The sequence below is a fragment of the Chamaea fasciata genome, unplaced genomic scaffold, assembly GCF_029207755.1.
Source record: "Chamaea fasciata isolate MVZ Bird 193981 ecotype frontalis unplaced genomic scaffold, bChaFas1.0.hap1 SCAF_2, whole genome shotgun sequence".
In the NCBI taxonomy this organism is placed as follows: domain Eukaryota; kingdom Metazoa; phylum Chordata; class Aves; order Passeriformes; family Sylviidae; genus Chamaea; species Chamaea fasciata.
In genome coordinates, this window is record NW_027094087.1 from 67,032,935 (window position 1) to 67,053,752 (window position 20,818).

At 43.7% G+C, this 20,818-nt stretch overlaps 2 protein-coding genes across 2 annotated transcripts; one reads left to right on the forward strand and one right to left on the reverse strand.

Annotated features, from left to right (window-relative positions):
- Positions 1 to 1,779: 1,779 nt before the first annotated feature.
- ACOD1 (aconitate decarboxylase 1) lies at positions 1,780 to 9,194 on the forward strand. The gene is made up of 5 exons (XM_066177461.1): positions 1,780 to 1,846; positions 3,287 to 3,448; positions 4,542 to 4,631; positions 6,643 to 6,848; positions 7,408 to 9,194. The coding sequence occupies exons 1-5, from the start codon at positions 1,835 to 1,837 to the stop codon at positions 8,360 to 8,362; spliced, it is 1,425 nt and encodes a 474-aa protein (XP_066033558.1). The 5' UTR covers positions 1,780 to 1,834; the 3' UTR covers positions 8,363 to 9,194.
- Positions 9,195 to 9,958: 764 nt separating this feature from the next.
- Positions 9,959 to 14,921, reverse strand: LOC136285298 (glutamine amidotransferase-like class 1 domain-containing protein 3, mitochondrial). Its single transcript, XM_066176303.1, has 4 exons — positions 14,671 to 14,921; positions 12,585 to 12,756; positions 10,550 to 10,754; positions 9,959 to 10,248 (listed from the first exon to the last, which is right to left on the reverse strand). The coding sequence occupies exons 1-4, from the start codon at positions 14,776 to 14,778 to the stop codon at positions 10,056 to 10,058; spliced, it is 678 nt and encodes a 225-aa protein (XP_066032400.1). The 5' UTR covers positions 14,779 to 14,921; the 3' UTR covers positions 9,959 to 10,055.
- Positions 14,922 to 20,818: the final 5,897 nt, after the last annotated feature.

Sequence of the window (20,818 nt, forward strand, 5' to 3'; positions counted from 1 at the left end):
TTCTATTAAACTTTATTAAACCACTGCCAACCTTGTCAACCTGAGCAATTATGTCGGTTGATTTTATCAGCACCAAAGGTAATTCTTCAGGCTACCTCTGAGGTGTGGAAATATGGGGGGCACGGAAGAAGCACAGATGCACATTCCGGTTCATTGTCTTGAGGGGGTCAGGATTTGACAATACACACTCAGGACCTGGAACACTTGCTGGGATGCTTTATGTAGCTGCAAGTTATACCTGCCATGGGTGAGGAAACTGTGGTATACTCATAGAGAAATGTGTGGGAATAGGTTTAGAAGCCATGCTGAACAGCTTCTCATATTCAAAAGAAAGACAGGACAAGTGTTTAAATAGAATCTTCACATGATGCAGGTTAGCCTGTACAACATTATATATGTTTGTAGGGCTGGTTTTTAGGAGTCCTGGGCCTCAGGCTCTCTGGCTGTATCCATGAACTGACTCATCACTGCTTCTATCATTTAAGCCCCTTTGTTACCCAGCACAACTTTCAGCATCAAGTTATGCACCAGCAGATGATATCCAAAAGCAGAAATGACTAAAAGCACAGGCAAAAGTCTTGCTTAGAGCTTGCTGAGGAGCAGTTGATTCCCCTCTTCTCTCATGTTACCTGTCTGTGCCCTCCCAAAATTTCACAGAATACTGCTAGCCCTACTCCTCTCTCCCTCTGCTTGTGCTGCGAGATTTAATTTTGCTTTTCCGAGGGAATGAAACTCAGTTATGCCTGACTGCTGAGAATCACAGAGCAGGAGACAGGCTGGGCCAGGTCAGAAATGGGTCTGCTCAGCATCAGGGCTGGCCCAGGGAGGAGGAGGACCATGTATCCAGGGTCAGGAGAGGGGGAAGGACACAGCCTGAAACAGGACCTTTCATTAGTGGTTAGAACCACTCAAATCAATGTTTAGCTTCACCTCTAGACCCACGCTGTTATCTACCTGGAAAAAATCAGGAGTCAGACATGGATTTACAAAATTATTTGGTGCTATTCTCAGTAAAGAGCTGAGGTTCCTAGACTGTTTTAGGCAGCCCTTATCATGGAAGTGCAAGGCTGCAATTCTGAGATTTGATACTTTGCTCCCTAACTCTGATGATTCCCATCCTTCAGACATCCTTACTTATTTACTTCAGAATTATTCAGAGGCCCCTATTCATGCCCCTGCGGGGTCTGCCCCTTCCTGATGGGGTAGGCAGGGATTTCTCACTATCTGTTGCTGACACACAGTGATTCATGCTTTTAAAACACTGCTAAGTGCCAAGAACTGCCTTAATCCAATTTACAGAAATTTATAAGAACCTGAAATTCTTATAGCACACATTTCCCCAGTCTGAATTGTAGAGAGGAGACATAGAAAAAGAAGGAAAAAACCCCAAACAAATTAACAACAGGCCGTTTAAGCTAAAACAGCCTTTGCTATCCTGTAGTCTAGTACTGGACTCTCCCAACCAATAGAGCTACCCACGGATTACTGTGGTTCCACGCAGTTCTCCATGCTACCAGATGAATCAGTTTCTATCTGGTAATGAAGTATTACACATATTAATTTACACAACATGTAAACATGACTGACTAAGTCCTATCACATGTGTCCCAGAGGTTTATAGTGCAATTAGTCAGAGGAAAGTTGAAAGTGAAGCAAAAAGTACATTTACAGGCAGAAGAGGAAATGGGCAGGACGAGATGCATAAGTAGAAAGGCCTAATATTCCTTCCCCCACCTCAGACAGACACATATAAATAGTGAGAGAGTGAGGGACCCTGCTCACTGGCCACCACTCATTTGCTGCATTTCTCTGGGACGTGCATCACCCCTGCAAGATGTGGGCAAAGGTACTGTGTTGTTTCTTTGCACTGTAAGATGTGATTCTCTGTTTAAGCTTTCGTATCCTCACTCCATATGTTGCAGTAGGTGCCCATCACACCACAGGATATGTGGTTCACCTCCTTTAAACTGCTTGTAACTGCTTTCTTGAGATAATGCTTCACTACAAGTGTGAGTGAGAACTTGTTTGTAATGATGGGTACAATTCTGGTCACCATTGCTAGAGAAAGAGGAATCCAGTGTGAACCACGCTATGAAGATATATGAGTGTAGTAGGGGTGAGTCCCTACTGTCAAGGAGAGAACAGCACAGTTTGGTTTGCTTCCCTCAGCAAAATGAAGGTCAAAAGGAAATTCCACCACACTGTATGGATGTGTGAAGGGGAGTAAACGAAGGGGAAGGAAGAGGGGAAATGAAAGGGGATAATTCCTAGAGAGAGAGAGAGAGAAGATAAATATTCAATACTGCCAGTATAAAAAAAGAAACTGTGTGTATAGACTGTGTATATAAATAATGTGCACCTCTACAATGGGACTTTTCTAATGGTCCAGGAAGGGAAGTTTTAGATTATTTTCTAATATAGACACTAACAGAAGCTCCCAGCCAAGAAGCAGGTTGAATTTGCATAATGGGTCATTGCACAATAGGAGAAGAAAATAAATATATATAATTCCCAGATCAGCAGGATCCGGGAACAAGGAGCCACTACTTTTCAAAGAGGCAAGATCTTGTCTTGGAGAAAAGCTGGGACTCCAGCTGAGGGTGAATTCAATGGGAGCTGGGAGCTATGAGCAATATGTGCAAGGTAGGGCTGCCAACTCCTGTCTCCTACTGAGCTCCAAGCTCAGCAAGACTTGGAATAGTGAGGCTGCCAATCAGGGAGATTAAATCTTGCCTTCTTGTGTGGTAGTGGGTGCACTGGCTTAAAATGCTACTCTCCTACTGATTTCAATACCAACAAGTAGGTGCCATGGGAAAGACAGATGTTTTTACTTCTATTTGGGGGGTGTGTGTGTGCGTGTGTGTGTGAATAGTCGTTAGAGATAGAGATGAGACAGGGATGAAATAGAAATGATAGAGATAGAAATAATCTTGCATAGTTATAGCACCTGCAGTGCATACTCTCAAGAGCTCAGGGAGAAGGCAGAAGAAATACAGAGCAGAAAAGGATAATGATGAAAGCATAAATAAAACATAAATAACACAGTGACATTTCTGGGAATAAAAAGAGGAAGAATTCAAATCTTGGTTTTGCTGATGCAATTCTTGTAAGCAGGGGCAGAAATGGCCAGTGTGCTAGACAGTGGCCCAAAACTGAAAGGAAAAAAAAAGAGGGAGGAAAGAAAAAAAAAAAAAAAGAAAGAAAAAGAGGAAAGAAAATAGGGTGTTTACTTCAAATATAGAGAAAAATCTACTTCTTCTTTTTCTTAATTTTTTTCCCTTCCCAGACAGTTACAGAAAATTTTGCCAAGGTGATTCATGGTTTGAATGCAAATCAGTTGACAGATCAAGTAATTCAGAGAAGTAAGCGAATGATTCTGGATACTCTTGGAGTGGGGCTTCTGGGTACCAGCACCGAGGTCTGCCACAAAGTGGCACAGTACAGCAAGGTAAGCTGTCTGGAATTCATGGCACACCCTAAGGTTTAGCTTTAAGAAAGCAAGGGAAAACTTAGGCTATGAAATGGTAATTTTGCCATGGTGAAATTCTTTCATGGATGGAAAGAGAGAAATTGTGTTCTTCCCACAGTGAAACTTCAGTGCTCGAGTTACTTTTCATTCTGGATGGGCAAAAGTCTGTATATCAGTCTGTATGCTAAGATCCCCCTCTACAAACACAGTCAACTAAGAATCCCCTCCTTTCTTTCAACCGTGATATTTTATTAAAAACATCAACAAAGTAAGCATCACTTATCACCAGCCTTTCAAATCAAGGAACTGTTAAAAAGATGGGGACTTAGCAGTGGGTTACTTGCAGTCCATAAAACATAATTGTTTTACGTCTAAGGTGCATTATCCATGCATCTCCTCTAGTCCTGCTCTTGTCAAACTAGCAGAGTAATTGACCCTGAAAAGAAGCGTTCCCAACACATGAGTGCATCAATGAGGAGGAGTTCAGCCCAGTGTTTTATCGTTCAGACCTGCCTGGGTGGACTTGTGCTCCAGAGCTCTGTGTTCCAATTAGTCTTTTCACACAGAGAATTCCCCTTTCCAAACCAGGGTAGTTTATGCCCTTTCATTCAGTTTGCAGCACCAGGAGGCCATCTATGGTTTACTCAGGGTCTTACTAAAACACAGAAAACAAAGCCCTTTAATGAGACATCATCCTCAACAAGATGATGACAGTCCTGTCATCATTTAGGTTGGACTTGATGATCTCAGAGGTTTTTCCCAACCCAGCTGATTCTCTCATTCTATCAATGGGTGGTCATAAGGGACATCAGTGGCCAGAGGTTGTATGAAGGCACTGAGTGGCCATCTGGGTGGTGTTGGTCTGCCCCTGAGCTGTTTGGGCGGAATAGGACAAAAGCCATCAGGAAACTGACTTTCTTTTCAGAATTTCTGAAAGAACAATGTTTTTCCTCATAAAAGGGAGCAGTTAGGTCCCAAGAGGACATGGTCTGCTCTCAGTTACATGAGAGATACAGTGCACATTTATCCTTAGGTTCAGGACTTTGAATTAATTTATGTCAATTTGTTTCAGATCTACAGCTCAGATTTATCCAGTACCATCTGGGGCCACTTGGATTTACGACTGCCTCCTCTGTATGCAGCTTTTGTGAATGGAGTGGCTGTAAGCGATGCTCTTTTATTTGCTCTGAAATCATACAAAATTATGCCATTTTTGCTCTATAGAGAACAGAATGTCCCAAAATCTTAGCTTATTCTGGAGCCTGCTACAAAACTTTCCTAGACTATTCTCCTAATGTGCTTCAACTTCCTTCCAGTGAGATTGAACTTATTGTATATGTATGATCCAATTCAACAGCATCCCTTAACTTTAATGTGGGACCTGGGGCTGTTGTCAAATGTCAGAACTCTACAGCTTGCAACCTGTTAACTGTGTAGCAAGACTACAATCTTGCTGTAGCTGCTTAAAAAGGCACCCTCTAGCTCTAGCTCATTTCACTGGGATCCAAACTTCATGCCAACTGGCAAAGCACAGTTACAGAAAAACACAGATGCACATATAGATACATATACATATAATATCACAAGGCAACTAAATCTTCAGTTACACAGTTCCCAAAAGCCAGTTTTATATTTTGGACACACATTTTGTCATTAAAGCAATAAATGACTCTCCCGATATTTGTCTAAATTCAGATTGAGGCTGAAACCATTTGAAAATGAAAGATGCACGGGAGATGGGGTAGACAAATTTGGCAATTATGCAAAACTAGGGAAGGTGACCAACCAAGGAAATAGTAATATTAAGCCTATTTAAATTAGTGTGACAACAATATCAGAGGTCCAATTTAACAGCTCATTTCCAATGTAGAGAAAATTACCTTAGAAATGAGATCTGGTAGTGCTCAGCTCCTAGCAGCCCTTATGTTATTCAGATCTGGGTGTTAGCATATATATGATCACTTCAGTTTACATCTTGGTCACAGGTCAATTTAAGCACTTACTGAAGACACCAAAAACACAGCTTACCAAGTATTGACCACAACTTTCCTTATCCCTGCACTGCAGGGCATCTCCCCAGATAGCATCAAAGTTTTTCAAGGCAGACACTGCATTTTCTTCTATCTGTTTAGAAACAGTCCTCAAAAATGCATAATGACTATCACAGGACAAAACCTGACTGCTGGGGAGCCTGACCACCTTCCCAGTTTGCTCTGAAGTTAAGATATGGGTGAACAGACGTGAAAGCTCAGTTTTTGAGGTGTTACTATGCTATATATATATATTAAAAAAAATGCTGTCCCTGATGCTCTCAGGTCTTTGGGGGTTCTCAAAACTTTGCGGGAGGAAGGAATGTGTCTGATAAGCAGTACATTACAGACACTGTCTGCACTGTTGGGCACCATCTGCTGCGAGATCAGCAACCATATGCCACGCTGGGAACACCTAAAATCTTCCTGAGCAGCTGGGTTCTGGGCATGGGAAAGAGAAGGCACCACTTGACCACTTGGGATACTCTCTTGAGCCAAGCAGCTCAATCTGCATTAAGACTGTAGCTTTCTCCTACTCCCAGCAAGAGGGAGCCTTGTTCCTTGTGTGACAGGTCTTGTTTCGGTGTGCTGAAAATTCAGGCTAAAGCCTCCTGTCCATTTACAGGCTTGTGCCTGTTGCCTGTGGATGGTTGCACCAGAGAAGTAGCTCTGATGATATAAATTCCATTTAGCAGTATTTAACAGCTACAATTTTATGGTGCGAGTCCTAATGGCAGCATCAGTTGTAGCACTGGGGAAGTAATTTCATTGTGTTTGTATTTCATTATGTTCTGGGGAGAGTGAAAATTCACTGTTCGCATGGTGGACCTAGAACAGCTGCTTTAATTACACCAGTCTAATTAAAGCACTGAAGCCAACTGCAGAAAAAAGGAATCACTGTCACACATGTTTCAGGCTGGTACAAGTTGAATTAGAATTATTCTCCTTTGAGGCAAGGTCTCTGCTGCATTGCCACTTCTCATGTTGGGAGTAAAGGTTTTTAAAAGACTTGAAATTTTGGCACTCTAAGGAAGATCTAGTTCTTTGGGTTTGGGGTTTTTTTTACTGTAGTTTCATTTGACTGAGGCAACCTTGCGAAGTCAGAGTTTATTTCTAACATATTAATGCTTCTCTTTCCATTAGGTACACTCAATGGACTTTGATGACACCTGGCATCCAGCCACACACCCATCCGGAGCTGTGCTCCCTGCAGTGATTGCACTATCAGAGGCCTTTCCTCAGAAGAAAAAAATCTCGGGTCTTGATCTGCTCCTAGCTTTTAATGTGGGAATTGAAGTGCAAGGCAGGTTGCTGCACTTCTCTAGAGAAGCCAGGAATATTCCAAAAAGGTACATGGAAATGTTTAAAGTAGAAACTCAAGTGGAGGTGGTTTTTAATCAGTGTTAATATACATAACTAAATGTCAGTTAAAATACAGGTGGCACAGTTATTCATATTTCCTAAGCTGTTTGTCTGGAAATTTAGGGAAGGCTCATCTTACATATAAATAAATTTGACTCCTAACTCTTTAGCTAACAGATTTTTTGAAAGCATTGACCAATTCGCAATGAGGCAATGGTCTCCCTAATTTGAATTTTATAGATTTATAATAATATATAAATCTAAATAAAAATAAACATAACTTTATATTTGACTATAAATTTGCTTTGAACTATGAGCAGCACAAATGTTTCAGTTTCTTTCTGGGAAAGACAATGCAAGCAGTACTATTCCAGTTTTACTTTCTCCTGGGTTAGAGTGACAACTCTCAAGCCCACATATGAATGCTGAATGTCTGTTTCTTTATGGTCCAATCCATTTTCCATGGCAATTAATGAAAGGTTTTGTATATAGTGAATTTGGGTGAATTTTTGAAATTTGGTAACGAAGATACTTTTGTTTTCTCAGGTTTCACCCACCAGCTGTGGTTGGTACAATGGGGAGTGCAGCAGCTTGTGCTAAACTGCTAGCTCTTGACCAGCTGGAATGTAAAAATGCCTTGGCTATTGCTGCCTCCTATGCAGGTGCGCCACTGGCCAATGCAGCAACCCAAATAAAGCCCCTCCACATTGGGAATGCTGCCAAGCATGGACTGGAAGCAGCTTGCTTAGCTTTACAGGGCCTTCAAGGAAACAAAGAGATCTTGGACATGGAGTCAGGGATGGGTGCCTTTTATACAGATTACAACCCACAGACTCTTCCAACCTTGCAGTCCTACCCCTGGCTCTTGGACCAGCAAGACGTGGCCATCAAATGCTTTCCTGCTCACCTTGCAACACACTGGGTGGCTGATGCAGCATCTTCGGTTAGGAGGAAGCTTGTGGAGAACAGTGAAAACTCGTTCCCCCATGATAAAATTGAGAAAGTCATTCTCAAAGTGCCTGAGGTCAAATATGTGAACAGACCCAGCCCAGCCTCAGAGCACGAAGCACGACACTCCTTCCAGTTTGTTGCATGCTCTGCTTTGCTGGACGGCAGCATGTCAGTCCAGTCCTTCACCAGTGAGAACGTCCACCGGCCGGCCTTGCGGGAGCTCCTCTGCAAAACACAGCTAGAGCACCCTCCTGACAACACCCCCAGCTTTGACAGTCTGTACTGCCAAGTGAGTGTCACACTTCGGGACGGCAACACCATCAGTGACCGCTGCACTACCTTCTATGGGCACTGGAGGAAACCTCTGAAAAAGGAAGACTTGGAGAAAAAGTTTCAATCCAATGCACTTGGCATCCTGCCCGCAGAAGCCGTGGAAGGCATTATAGAGACTGTGTACAACCTGGAAAAAGTAGAGGACTGTTCTCTGCTAAATACATTTCTATCAGGACAGTCAGCTAGAGCACTTCCAGAGAAGCTGTTCTTCCTTTGAATGTTCCAGCCAACAGCTACATGCTCTTCACAAAGCCAATGCAAAATTCCGGACAAACTCTTACCTAGTGACTCAAGCACTTTTAAGTAAGACTCCTGTAACACAAGAACCATATTCAGTCCAATATTGTGAGGTTTGACTAAGTAAATAATTTGGTGATTATGTGCTCAGCTTGGCCAGGCTGAACACAAGATCCTCTGCTGGCACAGCTGACACCAGCTCTCTTTGTACCTCTAAAGGCAGAGCTCTCACGCTTGCACATGGCACAAAAATCTCCCTGCTCTTCTGCCAAAAATCTGTGTTCTGCTTCTCCTAAATCACTACATACAGGAAATCCAAATTCAGAGAGCTGTGTCTGTGAAAATCATCATGGTTAAAACTACAGAGAACAAAAGTCCTTAAATATTTATTTCTGTAGATTTATGTCTACAAGCTCCTTAAAGAGGGCAACCGAGCGTTGACATTTGTGCTAAAATAAACACAGCACACCTAGGGAGGGGTAGCACTCGATACTCTGCAGCGTGTCAGATGTCACTGTAGCCATTGCTCTTGCACTGAGGCAGCGTGAGGGACAGCTCCACACTCATCATAAAGGCATTTCCCAGTTCCACCTTTTTTGCTCCTCTGTGGTACAGGTCCCTTCCTGTTTCACTCCCACCCCAGTTACATAACACTGAGTGGGTGATGTCAGTTTGGGATACTTCAGGCCCAGCAGAGTGTGGGCTACACTACCCTGGGCAGGAGTGACAGAGACCTGTGAGCACCAGAGCAGTCCTTATGTGAGACAACTCAGCATCCACATAATAAATGTCTTTGTCCTTATGTGAGACAACTGTGTCCTTGATTATAAATTCTGGGAATTCTTGGTTCCTCCAGGAGTACAAAGCCTTGCCAGACTGAGCTTCTAAGAGAAGCTGCCAACCCTTTGTTCAGATTTTTAACATCAAAGCATGTGCTCTAACACATATAAAATAGTCTTCCGCAGGGCACGATACAATTTATGCAAAAAAATCACAAAATAAATGTGATTCATTTCACTAAAATGAATCTTATTCATTTTACTAAATAAACCTGAAATTACTTCATTTATTAGCCCAAAACTTGTGTATTTTCCACATGCAATGCATTCATTTGGGCTGGATCTTGGTTTATAACGCTGGGTTTACCTAGGGGCTCTGCAAAAATTTTGTAAGTCCATTAGTAATAGTTGCTTAAAGACTTGCAATGGCAAAAAAGAACGCAAATAACCACATTCTTTTTTTTTTTTCCCTTCTGATTAGAAATCAGAATTGAATTACTCACCTATACTGAAGGTAAACAGTCTCATTTACAGCTAGTTCAGTTCACTTGTAACTGCAGCCGGGTAACAGCAAATGTGAATTACTGATAACCATTAGTGATGTGATAAAACCCCATTGCCCAGTCTTTTTAAGACTGAATACATTTAGATTCATTAAAAAAAAGGACCCCCCATCAGCTTCAACATATATATAGTTTCTATTTTAAAAGAGAAATAAATAGGTTAAAATCAGCAGTAACCATCTGATGTATTAAACAGTAAAAAACATCTCACCACACCAAACAAACCAGGAACAGTGAAGTTTAGCAGTTGCATTATTTTATTAATTTAATCAAAGCTAAACGTTTATGCTTAGCTACACTGATTTCCTTGGAGAAGTCTCTATGCTTCTAGTCAGGCAAGCTTCAGGACTTCTTGTACCATTGTTCCAATTCCATCGAAGATTTCATGCAGAGGAGCCTTGCACATGAAAGCACAGGTAGTAACTATTTTATTGGCTTTATCCACATGGGATTCATTTACATTTTTGCAAATGTGCTTACATCCAAGCTCTGCTATAGCAGATGCTGTTTCAGCATCAGGAAATCTGTAAATAAAACGACTTTAATTAACACAAAGCAATGATACAGCCATAAAATTCTGCACACGTAACTTGAATGAGAGAACTATAAAAATAACTATGTGAATCTTTAGCTGATGATGACAAGGGTGTTAAAGAGGCTGCTACTATCAGATTTTCCTAGCCCTATGGACACATCAAGTCATTTTTCTTAAAAGTAACTAAGTTCCCCCAGGTTTACTGGTGCCAAAGAGACATTTGCACAGAAGCCTGTCCATTTCCTAATCTTAATTCCCATGGAAATCATCTCCATCCATTTCCTGCTTACCTTCCATCTACGTTTTTATCTTGACCGACCGTAACCTCACAACCAGGAAAGACTTTGGCTGCCAGAACTGGTGATATGCAGCACAAACCAATGGGCTTTTTAGCACTGTGGAAGGCTTGGAGTGTGGAGCTGACATGCTCATTGACAGTACAGTTCTTGCCATCTACAGCCCAGGAACACAGATTCTTTGCTACACCAAAACCACCTAAAAAAGAAGAAACAAACTGAAACCAAAAAGCTCAAATATAAGGCACTGCTAAAAGCTATTAAATTTGATACCAAACAGAAGCTCTTTTTTACAACATAATCTTGGTATCCGTGGGACTGTAAAGTAACTGTACTGAAAGCCTTACAATGTCCCTGTAACCTGTAAACAATGGGTTTACAATGTGAAAAGTTTAACTGCCCACTTTTTAATTCCATGTAGGTTATATACAGGCCAGAAAGTTTAACCTTGTTTCAAAAAGCAACAGACAAACAGGAAACCTCACATTCCTTTGCTAGTCACTAGAACAGCTGCACCATCTGTTGTGCACTCCTCAACAAGGAATAGGGATCAGAAGACCAGTATTAGTTAAAAGCACAACTATGGAATTCATGGGAGTAATGCAAACAGTGATTTGATCCTCTATAGTGATGAACTCTCAAGTTTTACTTTGATGCTAAAGCAATTATAGAAGATATTTTCTCCTTCCCTAGAACTACTTTTCAACTTTAAAAGAGATTAACATAATAAAAAAACACTGGGGATTTTACATAAAATGGACATTATAACATCCAGTATTCTGAGACAAAAAAAAACCCTTGTAAATTATAACATAATTTCCTACTAAAAATAGTGCTGATTTGCTTTTTTATAAATTAGTTTTAACAATCCTTTAGGTGCAATTAATTTTCATTTAATTGTACAAGCAGATTGTATTTTACAGCTCCTTTGTCTGCTGGATTTATAACCATCAGAATAATCAAAGTAAGGTTATTCCATATGGAATGTGAACAGCACCAACTTTTCTCCAATAAACACAAGGAAATTTCCACAAGTACTTCAACAGACAACATCAAGAAGCTTTGCATTTTTAATATTTTTCCTTTCCCGGTTTGATCACTTTCAAGTGTTATCTGAAATCTCTGAGGTAAGATTTTAATTTTCAAACTTAATAGGGTTTATTTCCCTCTAACAGTTATTACAGCAACCCCCCGAGCCTGGGTTATAACAGCATGAAATTAACGTGGAAAACATCTGTGAGCCTCTACTCCCTCCTGATCAGCCCTGACATCAACCACTCACTCACAGTGCAGGCAGAATTGTTTCTCTGTTATACACACACTCCCTCTGCTGGTCTCACAATAGCGTGAAAATTTCGAAATTAACACTTAGGCCCAGCCACAAAGGCAGTATTTAACAGTACTATCAATATTCTGGAAAGAGATCTTCAGCAGGTCATGATTTCCTCGTGTTGGTCCAGCTTCTTCACTTCTGAAAGTGATTACAATTACCTCCATCTGGAATGCAATTTTGTGGTCTCTAAATAAAGAATTATCCATAAACACGGTTAGGACAAGCTGATCAGCAGCTGAATGGATACGTAATTAAAACAGAATGTACTCCCATCTGACATGAACATTACCCGTTTGGCAACCTGCTGTTCTGCCAACATTTTCAGAGGCCCTGAAATTAAGGCATTACCATGTAACTGAGTTCTGACCCCCTTTTTGTACTCTGGTCAGGGTTCTTGTCCACACCTAAGTAGTGGAGTTTTTACAACCTTTAGTAATAAGGAATGGTGGGATGCATAACTTAATACCAAAAGAAGACTCTGGCATATTAACTTAGTGAACTATGAATCAATAAATATATTGAGTTAAAAAATCAAAAAAAATTTTCTTTTGAAAGATGAGCTCTGCTGGTCAGAGCATGGTGCTACTAACACCAAGGTTGTGAGCTCGACCCCTGTGTGGGCCATTCACTTCAGAGCTGGACTCCATCCTTGTGGGCCTTCCAACACAGAATATTCTGTGATTTTGAGATACCTACCAGGGAAAATGACAGCATCAAATTCACTAGGCTTCAGTTCAGCCAAATCCTGAATGTTTCCCCTCGCCAACCTGGCACTTTCAACTAACACATTTCTCTTCTCTTCTGCAGGACATCCTTTTAGGTGATTGACTACGTCCCTTTGCTCAATATTGGGGGCAAATATCTTCACCTAGGAAGAGAGATGAAGCAATTTTGTGAATGTAAACAAAACTCATACATATTTGTCACAATAAAGATCATTTATTGAAAACAGGTTTTGTCCCTGAAGCCTATTATCTAAATTCAGCAAATTCCACAGGATGAATCTAGCACATTAAATATCCAAAGTGACATATGATATATTAGGATGGGTAAATACAGCCATTCTTCCCATCCTATTCCTGTAGCATTTTGACAGGAGAGTACTCTTATGCCAACATTAAGCTTACTGATTTTGCCAAGGCAGATAAGCCCAAGGACAAACAGGACACCACAATTTATACCAGCAGCCCAACGGGATAAACAATTGACTCTGAAGAAAGATTGCTCTTAACTGTTATGGGATGAAAGTGCTAAAAAAGTTCAACATAAAAAAGTTAAAGATGCAAACTTTACAAGCATTTCTAGAGCAAACATTAGAGTTACCAGCTGTCCCAAAACACCAGCAGCAGAAAGGAAGAACAAAACACAGGAGAGATGATTTTGGTTAGACACAAAAAGACAACACTGCATCAGAATATAAAGCTCTGTGACAGGTGTACCACAGGGCCTGTTTTCCTGTGTCTGTTTTGAAGCTTCCTTTGCAAACTTCTCAGAGATGACAATTTTGTGCTAAATATGAGGGTGCTGCTGTTCCCATCAGACACCTGAGTGCGGCTACACAGAGTCAGTGACCAGCTTCTGCCATCTGAAGCCACAGATGGGACCAAAGCACACCACTACATCCTGCCCCAGGCTTCTCTGACAAGCCCCAGTTTACCAAAGAGAGCCCAGAAACAGTGAGCAGGAAACAAGCAGGTGAATCCCAGTGAGGGCTGCAAAAGCAATCAGAAGGAAGAGAGAGAATTTTAACCCATGCTCAGCTCCCCGTGGCCAGAGGAGAAGGGACAGGTCCCCAGCTTCTCCTTGCTCCCGGGTCCACGGGATAACAGAATTGTTAAGGCTTGGATAGGACTTTTGGAGATCATCCAGTCCAACCCCCCTGACCAGGCAGGTTTACCTAGAACAGGCTACACAAGAATGCATCCAGGTGGGTTTTGGACATCTCCACAGATAAGAGACTCCACGACCTCCCTGGATAGCCTGTTCCCATGCTCTGCCATCCTCAATGTAAAGTTCTTCTTCATGTTGAGATGAAAGTCTCCGTGGTTTAGTTTATGGCTATTGCTCCTCGTCCTGTCACTGGGCACCACTAAGAAGAGTCTGGCACTGTTACCCACAAAATTGGATTCATTACCTGATGTACGACAAGCAAATACTTACACACTCTAGAGAGACATTCATTATTTATTTCAGAGTCGTGCAAGCCTGTGTGTTTGGTGGTATTCCACATATCAAGCACACCCACCGGACTTTTTGTGACATTGTCTATAGACGGAAATTCAGAGTAACTCTCCAAGTGCAGCCCCTCCATTACGACCGGCTAGTCATTTCCACACAAGTTTTGTAACTCCAGTTAACTTCTACACATGCTCAGCGGAACGGTCTTCACCTGGACAGGAGTCTCTCTGACCTCTACGCGTGACTTTTAGTATAATAATTTAGTTGTTTTAATGAGACCCCTTTTCAGCCTTGTGTCCAGCTGCCTGTGCGACCTCATCTCCTGTCAGGGGACCAGGCAGGTCTTCGGGGAATGACTAAAACAGGGGCGGGGGCAACATGAAGAGAGAGATTTATGGCTGAATAGGCTTTGCAGGGTGCAGTGGGGGCGCCGGGAGCACCGCAAACCGGGAGGGGCTCCGCTCCCACAAAGACGGGGACTCTGGGCTGCTGTGTCGCACACCGCACGCCGGGCCGCACACACTGACAGACAGACACACAGACACACAGACAGACAGACAGGCAGACGTATACACATATACACACCCCCACCGCCCCCCGCTACCTCCGCGCCGCCGCGGCTCAGGTGCACCAGCGCCGCCGACGCCTCGTGAATCTCGCTGCCATCGAAGACGCCACAGCCGGCGAGCACCAGCGCCACCCGCTTGCCCATGGCAGCCGCCCCTCAGGCCCAGGAAGGAGCTACGCCAGCAGGCGGGTCCCGGCCTGCCAGCTCCGTCCCCGCTCCCGCTCCCCCTCCTCCTGCCGCGCCTGCGCCACCGGCCTCCGCGCCGTCTCCATCTTCCGCCGCCGTACGGACGGGCGGGCCGGAAGGAAATAAATGAGGGAATCTGGGAAGCAAATGGCACGTGTCTCTCGTTTTCAACAAGAACGGCTCAGACCTATATTCGGCCTCACGTCCAGGCCGGCCGGCGCCCCGCAGTGGGGCAGTGGCGGGCGGGAGCCGCACGGTGACCCTCGGTGTGCTGCGGAATGCGCGCTTTCCTCTCGCCAGTCCCGAGGTTGCCGGGCCTCGCAGAGCCTCAGGGGGGTGCCTGTGAGGTGGTTTTTGTTTGGTCGGTTTGTTTTGCGCATAAGGCTATAATTGTGTTATGAAAATCGGCTTCCAAATTGCTTTAAAAGCCAAAAAAAAAAAAAAAAAGGTGGAGTTTGGTAAGAGGCCGACGGTACTGCTGGCTCCCGATGCTGTTAGTTTCAGTGATGCCTTGCTCGTCAGAGCCACCTGGTCCTTTTTTCTCCCTTAACCTCATGCCAGGTGTCAAGGAGCTGCAACTCTTTTATCAGGAAAAACGGAGGTATTTTAGCAAACCAACCTTTCTTCCTTGACCCACTCCCAGCTTAGACGCTTAGGACATTGCTTTAGTGAACCAAAAGGGAAAGAGTGCATCCCATGTCTCCTCCTTAGGACTGTGCACACAAATGCCACACCAAGGTTCAACTGTATTGAATTTTAGCAAGATCTTTCAGCTCTTGGTTCTTCGTTTTTCGTGAACTGCCTCTCTTATAATAAGAAGAAGCTTGTGTTTAATAATGAAAACTCATTCTTCTATTGGACCAGAGAACTAAAAAGCTGGATCTTGTAGACAAATTGCAGTGTCTTCCAAAAATTCAGAGTATGGGTTTTCTGCAGAGGACATGAGAGAGAGTAGGCTGGGCAGAACAAAAATGGCATTTGAAAGCAGAGCCTTTGCCTGTAGCAAAATGCATTCAGTTTAATACTGATTGGTTGGGAGTCTGTGTGGCATGATGGACAGGGAGATTCTGGAACAGGACAGGGCCAGGATAGGGAAATTCCCTGCTGAAGGGCAGACTCCTGTCTGCTGGGCAGTGTTTGCTCCAAACGTGTGTCGGGCTTCAGCTCAGTCTATACCACAGCCCACACTCTTGCTTTTTAGGATTGAGCAGGACTACAGCATAGCTCCACTGAGACTCTGCAGAGCTAGAATCCCACTGGGATCATCCTTATGCTTGAAAGCTAGCAGAAAGCTTCTGCCTGTAAGGAATTTAAGCTCAATGCATTTTTGGAGAAATGAGTGTAGTCCCAAACTCTGCTGTGTATTAGGGCCAGGGTTAATGTTAGAGCCAGGGAAGTGAGCACCTTCAGAACGGCAATTCCCTGGTCCTTTCTGACCTGACTTACTGGCTAGTCTTTCTGGATGGATCCTGGACCTGAATTGTCAGTATCCTCATCTCCAGTCTTGTTTCTGGCCCTGTCTCTTAGATGGACTTCAGATTCACATTACAGGTGGTCCTTTTTCCTGGATGGACCCTAGACTTGATGGCATATGGTGGTCTTATCCCACTTCAGGTTCTCTGTGTCTGACACACCTTTGTGTCAGCTCTGTTCCCTGATCCAGCTCCAACTTGCTCATCCCATGTCCCTGACCTGATTGTGTGACCTTGTCATGGCCCTCTGTGTCTTAGGTCCATGTTTTCATCCCAGCTCATGACATGTCCTTGCCCTAGCTCTCTGTCACCCCAAAGTAGCCTTAAGAGGACTCTTCTCCATCCTGGGCCCACAAAAGCAAGAGCATTTCACAAGGAGTACAGCTCTGAGGCCAGATGTTTGCAAGGTGAGAAGAAGCTGTGGTCAAGGCCCCCAGTGCACTAGTAGCCCTATAATGACCCTGGCCAGCTTCTGCTGTGGCCTCCACCCACACATCCATGGGCACTTAGGCCTGGGCCTCCAGACATCACCTGAGCTGTGCTGCAGATGTGTCCTGTTTCCTGTTGTCCTGATGTATGGGTTGTTCTTCCTGCACATGCTGTGAATTGACCTTGGCACAAGTAGTGTAATCCCAGCCTCTACCCTGCTGTATCTGGGGCTGCTGCTGGATCCAGTCACTACTGTGTGCCTGTTTGCTTTCAGAAACTGAAGAGCGGTCAGGTTCCATCATGAGTCCGATCACTAGAAAAATCCATGTGATGAGGCAAATGCAAGGTTACGCTGGAATGACCAATGCATGGATTGGGTCTGCAATCAATAGGGTACACAGCTGGGTTCAGGTGTGGCTGCAGTGTAGCTCAGGTGGGAGGCAGGAGCTTTGGCTTAAAAGCAGCTCACCAGGAAAGGAGCAGGGAGTTCCTTCTGAGGTGTCTCTGCAGAGCAGAAGCAGTTTCTGACTTTTCTCACAAGTTTTTATCAAACCTTGAGCAACCAGCTGCACATCCCAAAGGGAAGAGAGCAGGTACTGTCCCCTCCAGACATCAAGGGGTTGAATTACAGCTCTGTCCTAGACCCTAGCCTTTTTCCTGCTGCCCAGGATTTGAGAAAGGTGTTTTCTCTTGTGGAAATCCTGCTCTGAAGTGCTTCAGTTGCCTGACAACAGCTGTTACCTTAACTTGGACAGCTCTTTGTATTTCACGGGTTGAACAGTCACCCAGCTGACTCATCAATTCACTTATCCCTACCCTGCAGCTAATCTCAGAGGGTTCATCTCAGTTTAAAACTCATGATGAACTTCCTCTGCATCCTTATCCCAATCCAGAGATAAGGGATCCCTCAGGCTTCAGCAGATCCCCAACAGTATTCCAGCTTGGAAAGAAATCATTTCCATCACCTGCCCCCTAAGCTGGCAGACAAAGGCAATTTGCAATTGCCCCGCAATCGCAAATGTTTACTGAACTGCGCATCTGTCCCAAGCACAGCTCTCATCCTGTCAAGGTCAAGGAGGTCGTGAGGGGAACTCTTAGCAGTATCTTACAAAGCCCAGTAATTACCCCCCTCCTGTAGAAAAAGACATGGCTTTCTCCCAGCCCAGCTCACAGTTCAGATGGCATCTCTATGTAGCAAAGTGTAGGTGCACAGGAGCCCTGTTTCTGGCTCTTTTTCTCAAAATCCCTTTCTTACCCCTCAAAGTTCATCTGACTGATGAACTCCTGTCTTTCAGAGCAGCTTCAGCGTGGCTTCAGGTAATGTTTGTATTTCTCACTATGCCCCCAGCTGACTCAATAGCTGACATATGCCAATGTGAAAAAAATCTTCCTGTGATCATTTAAGCTGCCAGATGTGTAGCTTTATCTGCTGTGATCCATATGTATAACTGTGACTTTCCTACTGAATGGCACATTGCCAATGTATGCACAGGCTGGGAGATGTGCAGCTGTAAGCACCATCCAGAGCAGCCCATTTTTGTGAGACGGGCTGTTACTTCAGGTGCAACAGCCTCTCTGCTGTGACTTGCAGTGTGATGACTCAAGTACACGTCAAAGCCAAACTACCTGTTCAAACCCATGTCTTCTGACTGAAGCAGCAGGATTTGTTTTCCCTTTTCTCTCAGTCCCTTCCATCATGTTCATGTCAAGGGTAAAGATGGAGGAGGTACTGGTTTATAATGGGAAACCATCAAGAGTCTGTTGTTTCAGGAAGATGTTCAGTTTTCACTCATCAGAAAAGAAAGTACTATAGGAAATGAGAAAAAATTTATGAATCCTGTCAGGTCTAGAATTTGATCTTTGTAGCCAGTCTCAGTATTTCCCCAAACCTGTTACTGGACAAAGATGCAGATCAGTTCTGTGGGTTTACAATGGGGAATTTGACATGTGTTGTGGTTTTACTGAACCAACACAACATGTTTCAGCATAATAAACTAGACAGTGGCTTTTTAGCTCAAGTATATTTATTCATAAATTTTTTAGTGGTTTATTTTCTGTGTTCACAACATAACTTGGGTTCCATTAAAAAAAAAAAAAGAGGTACGTTGCTGCGAAAGTTTCCTGTGGGATGTAATGAAGTGAGATATAAAAATGCTATTAAAATTTAAAAAAAGAAAAAGCAGCCCCTTCAGCATCCACATAATGGAGATTTAATAATCCACACTGCAAACATATGCTGAGCCAGGACTAAGAACCTGTTCACATTGCATTTCGAGTTTGGCTAGTGAGCAGTTAGGGCACCTTCACTATGCCATTTCACTTCCTTGCATCCTGGTTTCAAAGAAGGGGTAAATTAGCCTTCCTTCATTTCATAAAGCACTTCCAGAGTTACACATCTAAATCTCTAACACAGGAATTGTGGCTGAATTCCAAATAAACAGGTATCTTTTTGAACAAATGAAAGAGCTGGTATATTGTATGACACTCAAGCTATGAAACATGCATGATTACTGGCACACTTTATTTTCTAACAAATAAACCCAGAAATTTTATAAATCAGACACAATTAACATGCATGAGATAAAAATGGGATGTGGAAAGGTAAGTATGTATTGGTTATGTAAGCATGCATTAAATTAATGTATAATGCTGAATGGCATGGATGTTGAAAACACTGTAGAATCAGCAGCGAAGTGAGATAAAGAAATGCTGCTGAAATGAAAGGTTTTAAGGTTTTCTGAACATCTTTAGTACCCCCAGTATTACTGAAACTGATATTCAGCAGCCTATGCTGCATTTTTATAAAGGATGCAGGGTTTTCCACCTGCAATTTGGTTTGAATATATAGCCTAGCATAGTGCTGACTAGAGAACTGATTATTCTTTAGGGGCTCACATGAAATGAGCAGGGATATATTTCTGGCTCCCACTAGTCAAAAGTCCACAGCACAGTTATTATTTACCCAGTGAAGAGCATACACCAGTGCTTTCACTCTGGATGCCAATACTAAACTTAGCCTCCTGGACTCTGATGCCAGCATAGCCAGTTTTGAATTCTGCAGAGCTGGGAAAGGCTGTGTTTTCTGCAGGGATGCTGCCGGCAAACCTGTCTTCACAGTTTGTCTTAGTTCTGCAAGATAGTTCTCACCATTATCACAAAGATGAGAGAATAAACTGCTGTATGATTCCTGTAATGTAAAGTGTTATGTTTTGAAAAAGTGTCCTGAAACGGGTGACAGATGTACAAACTTAGCTTGAAGCCCTGAAAAAGCTCTGAAAAGTTCCAGACAAGACTTCTGGGCAGTCTGAAGCGGCTCAGGGTTACAGGGTTTATCACAGCAAAAGCTTCTCTGCCATTTGGTGAGGCCTCACATCATCATCCTGGGGCCAGACCCAGAGGTCAGCCCCTCGGTGGGTTCTGGGTGTGAGAATGGGCACTTGATGTGTCTTTTACAGAATCACAGCATCAATTAGGTTGGAAAAGACCTCTGAGATCATCGAGCCCAACCTAGGACTGAACACCCCCATGTCAACTACACCACAGCACTCTGTGCTGCATCCAGTCTCTTCTTAAATACCTTCAGGGACAGTGACTCCACCACCACCCTGGGCAGTCCAGTCCAGTCCAGTATCTAATCACCACTTCCGTCAAGAAATTCTTCCTAATGTCCAACCTAAATCTCCCCTGGTGCTGCTTGAAACTATGTCCTCTCATCCTGTCACTGGTTATCTCGGATAAGAGGCCGACCCCGACCTGAGTACAACTTCATTTCAGGAAGCTGTAGAAAGTGATAAGGTTCCCCGTGAGCCTCCTTTTTTCTTAGCAAAACGCCCCCAGTTCCCTCAGCTGCTCCTCGTCGGTCCTGTGCTCCAGACCCTTCACCAGCCTTGACGCGTCTCCAACCCACTGCGTGGAACGACAGACGACCCCCGCTGCAGCCTAACGACAACAACGTGTAGCTGCTTGGAGCTCCGGGGAACGCAGTCGCAGTTCAGCCGGCTGGCGTTTCTCAGGCATGATTCGGCGCACGGCCGGCATCCCTCGGGAGGAGGAGGAACAGCAGCCCCGCTCGGCCAGGCTGCCGCCTGAAGGCCCGG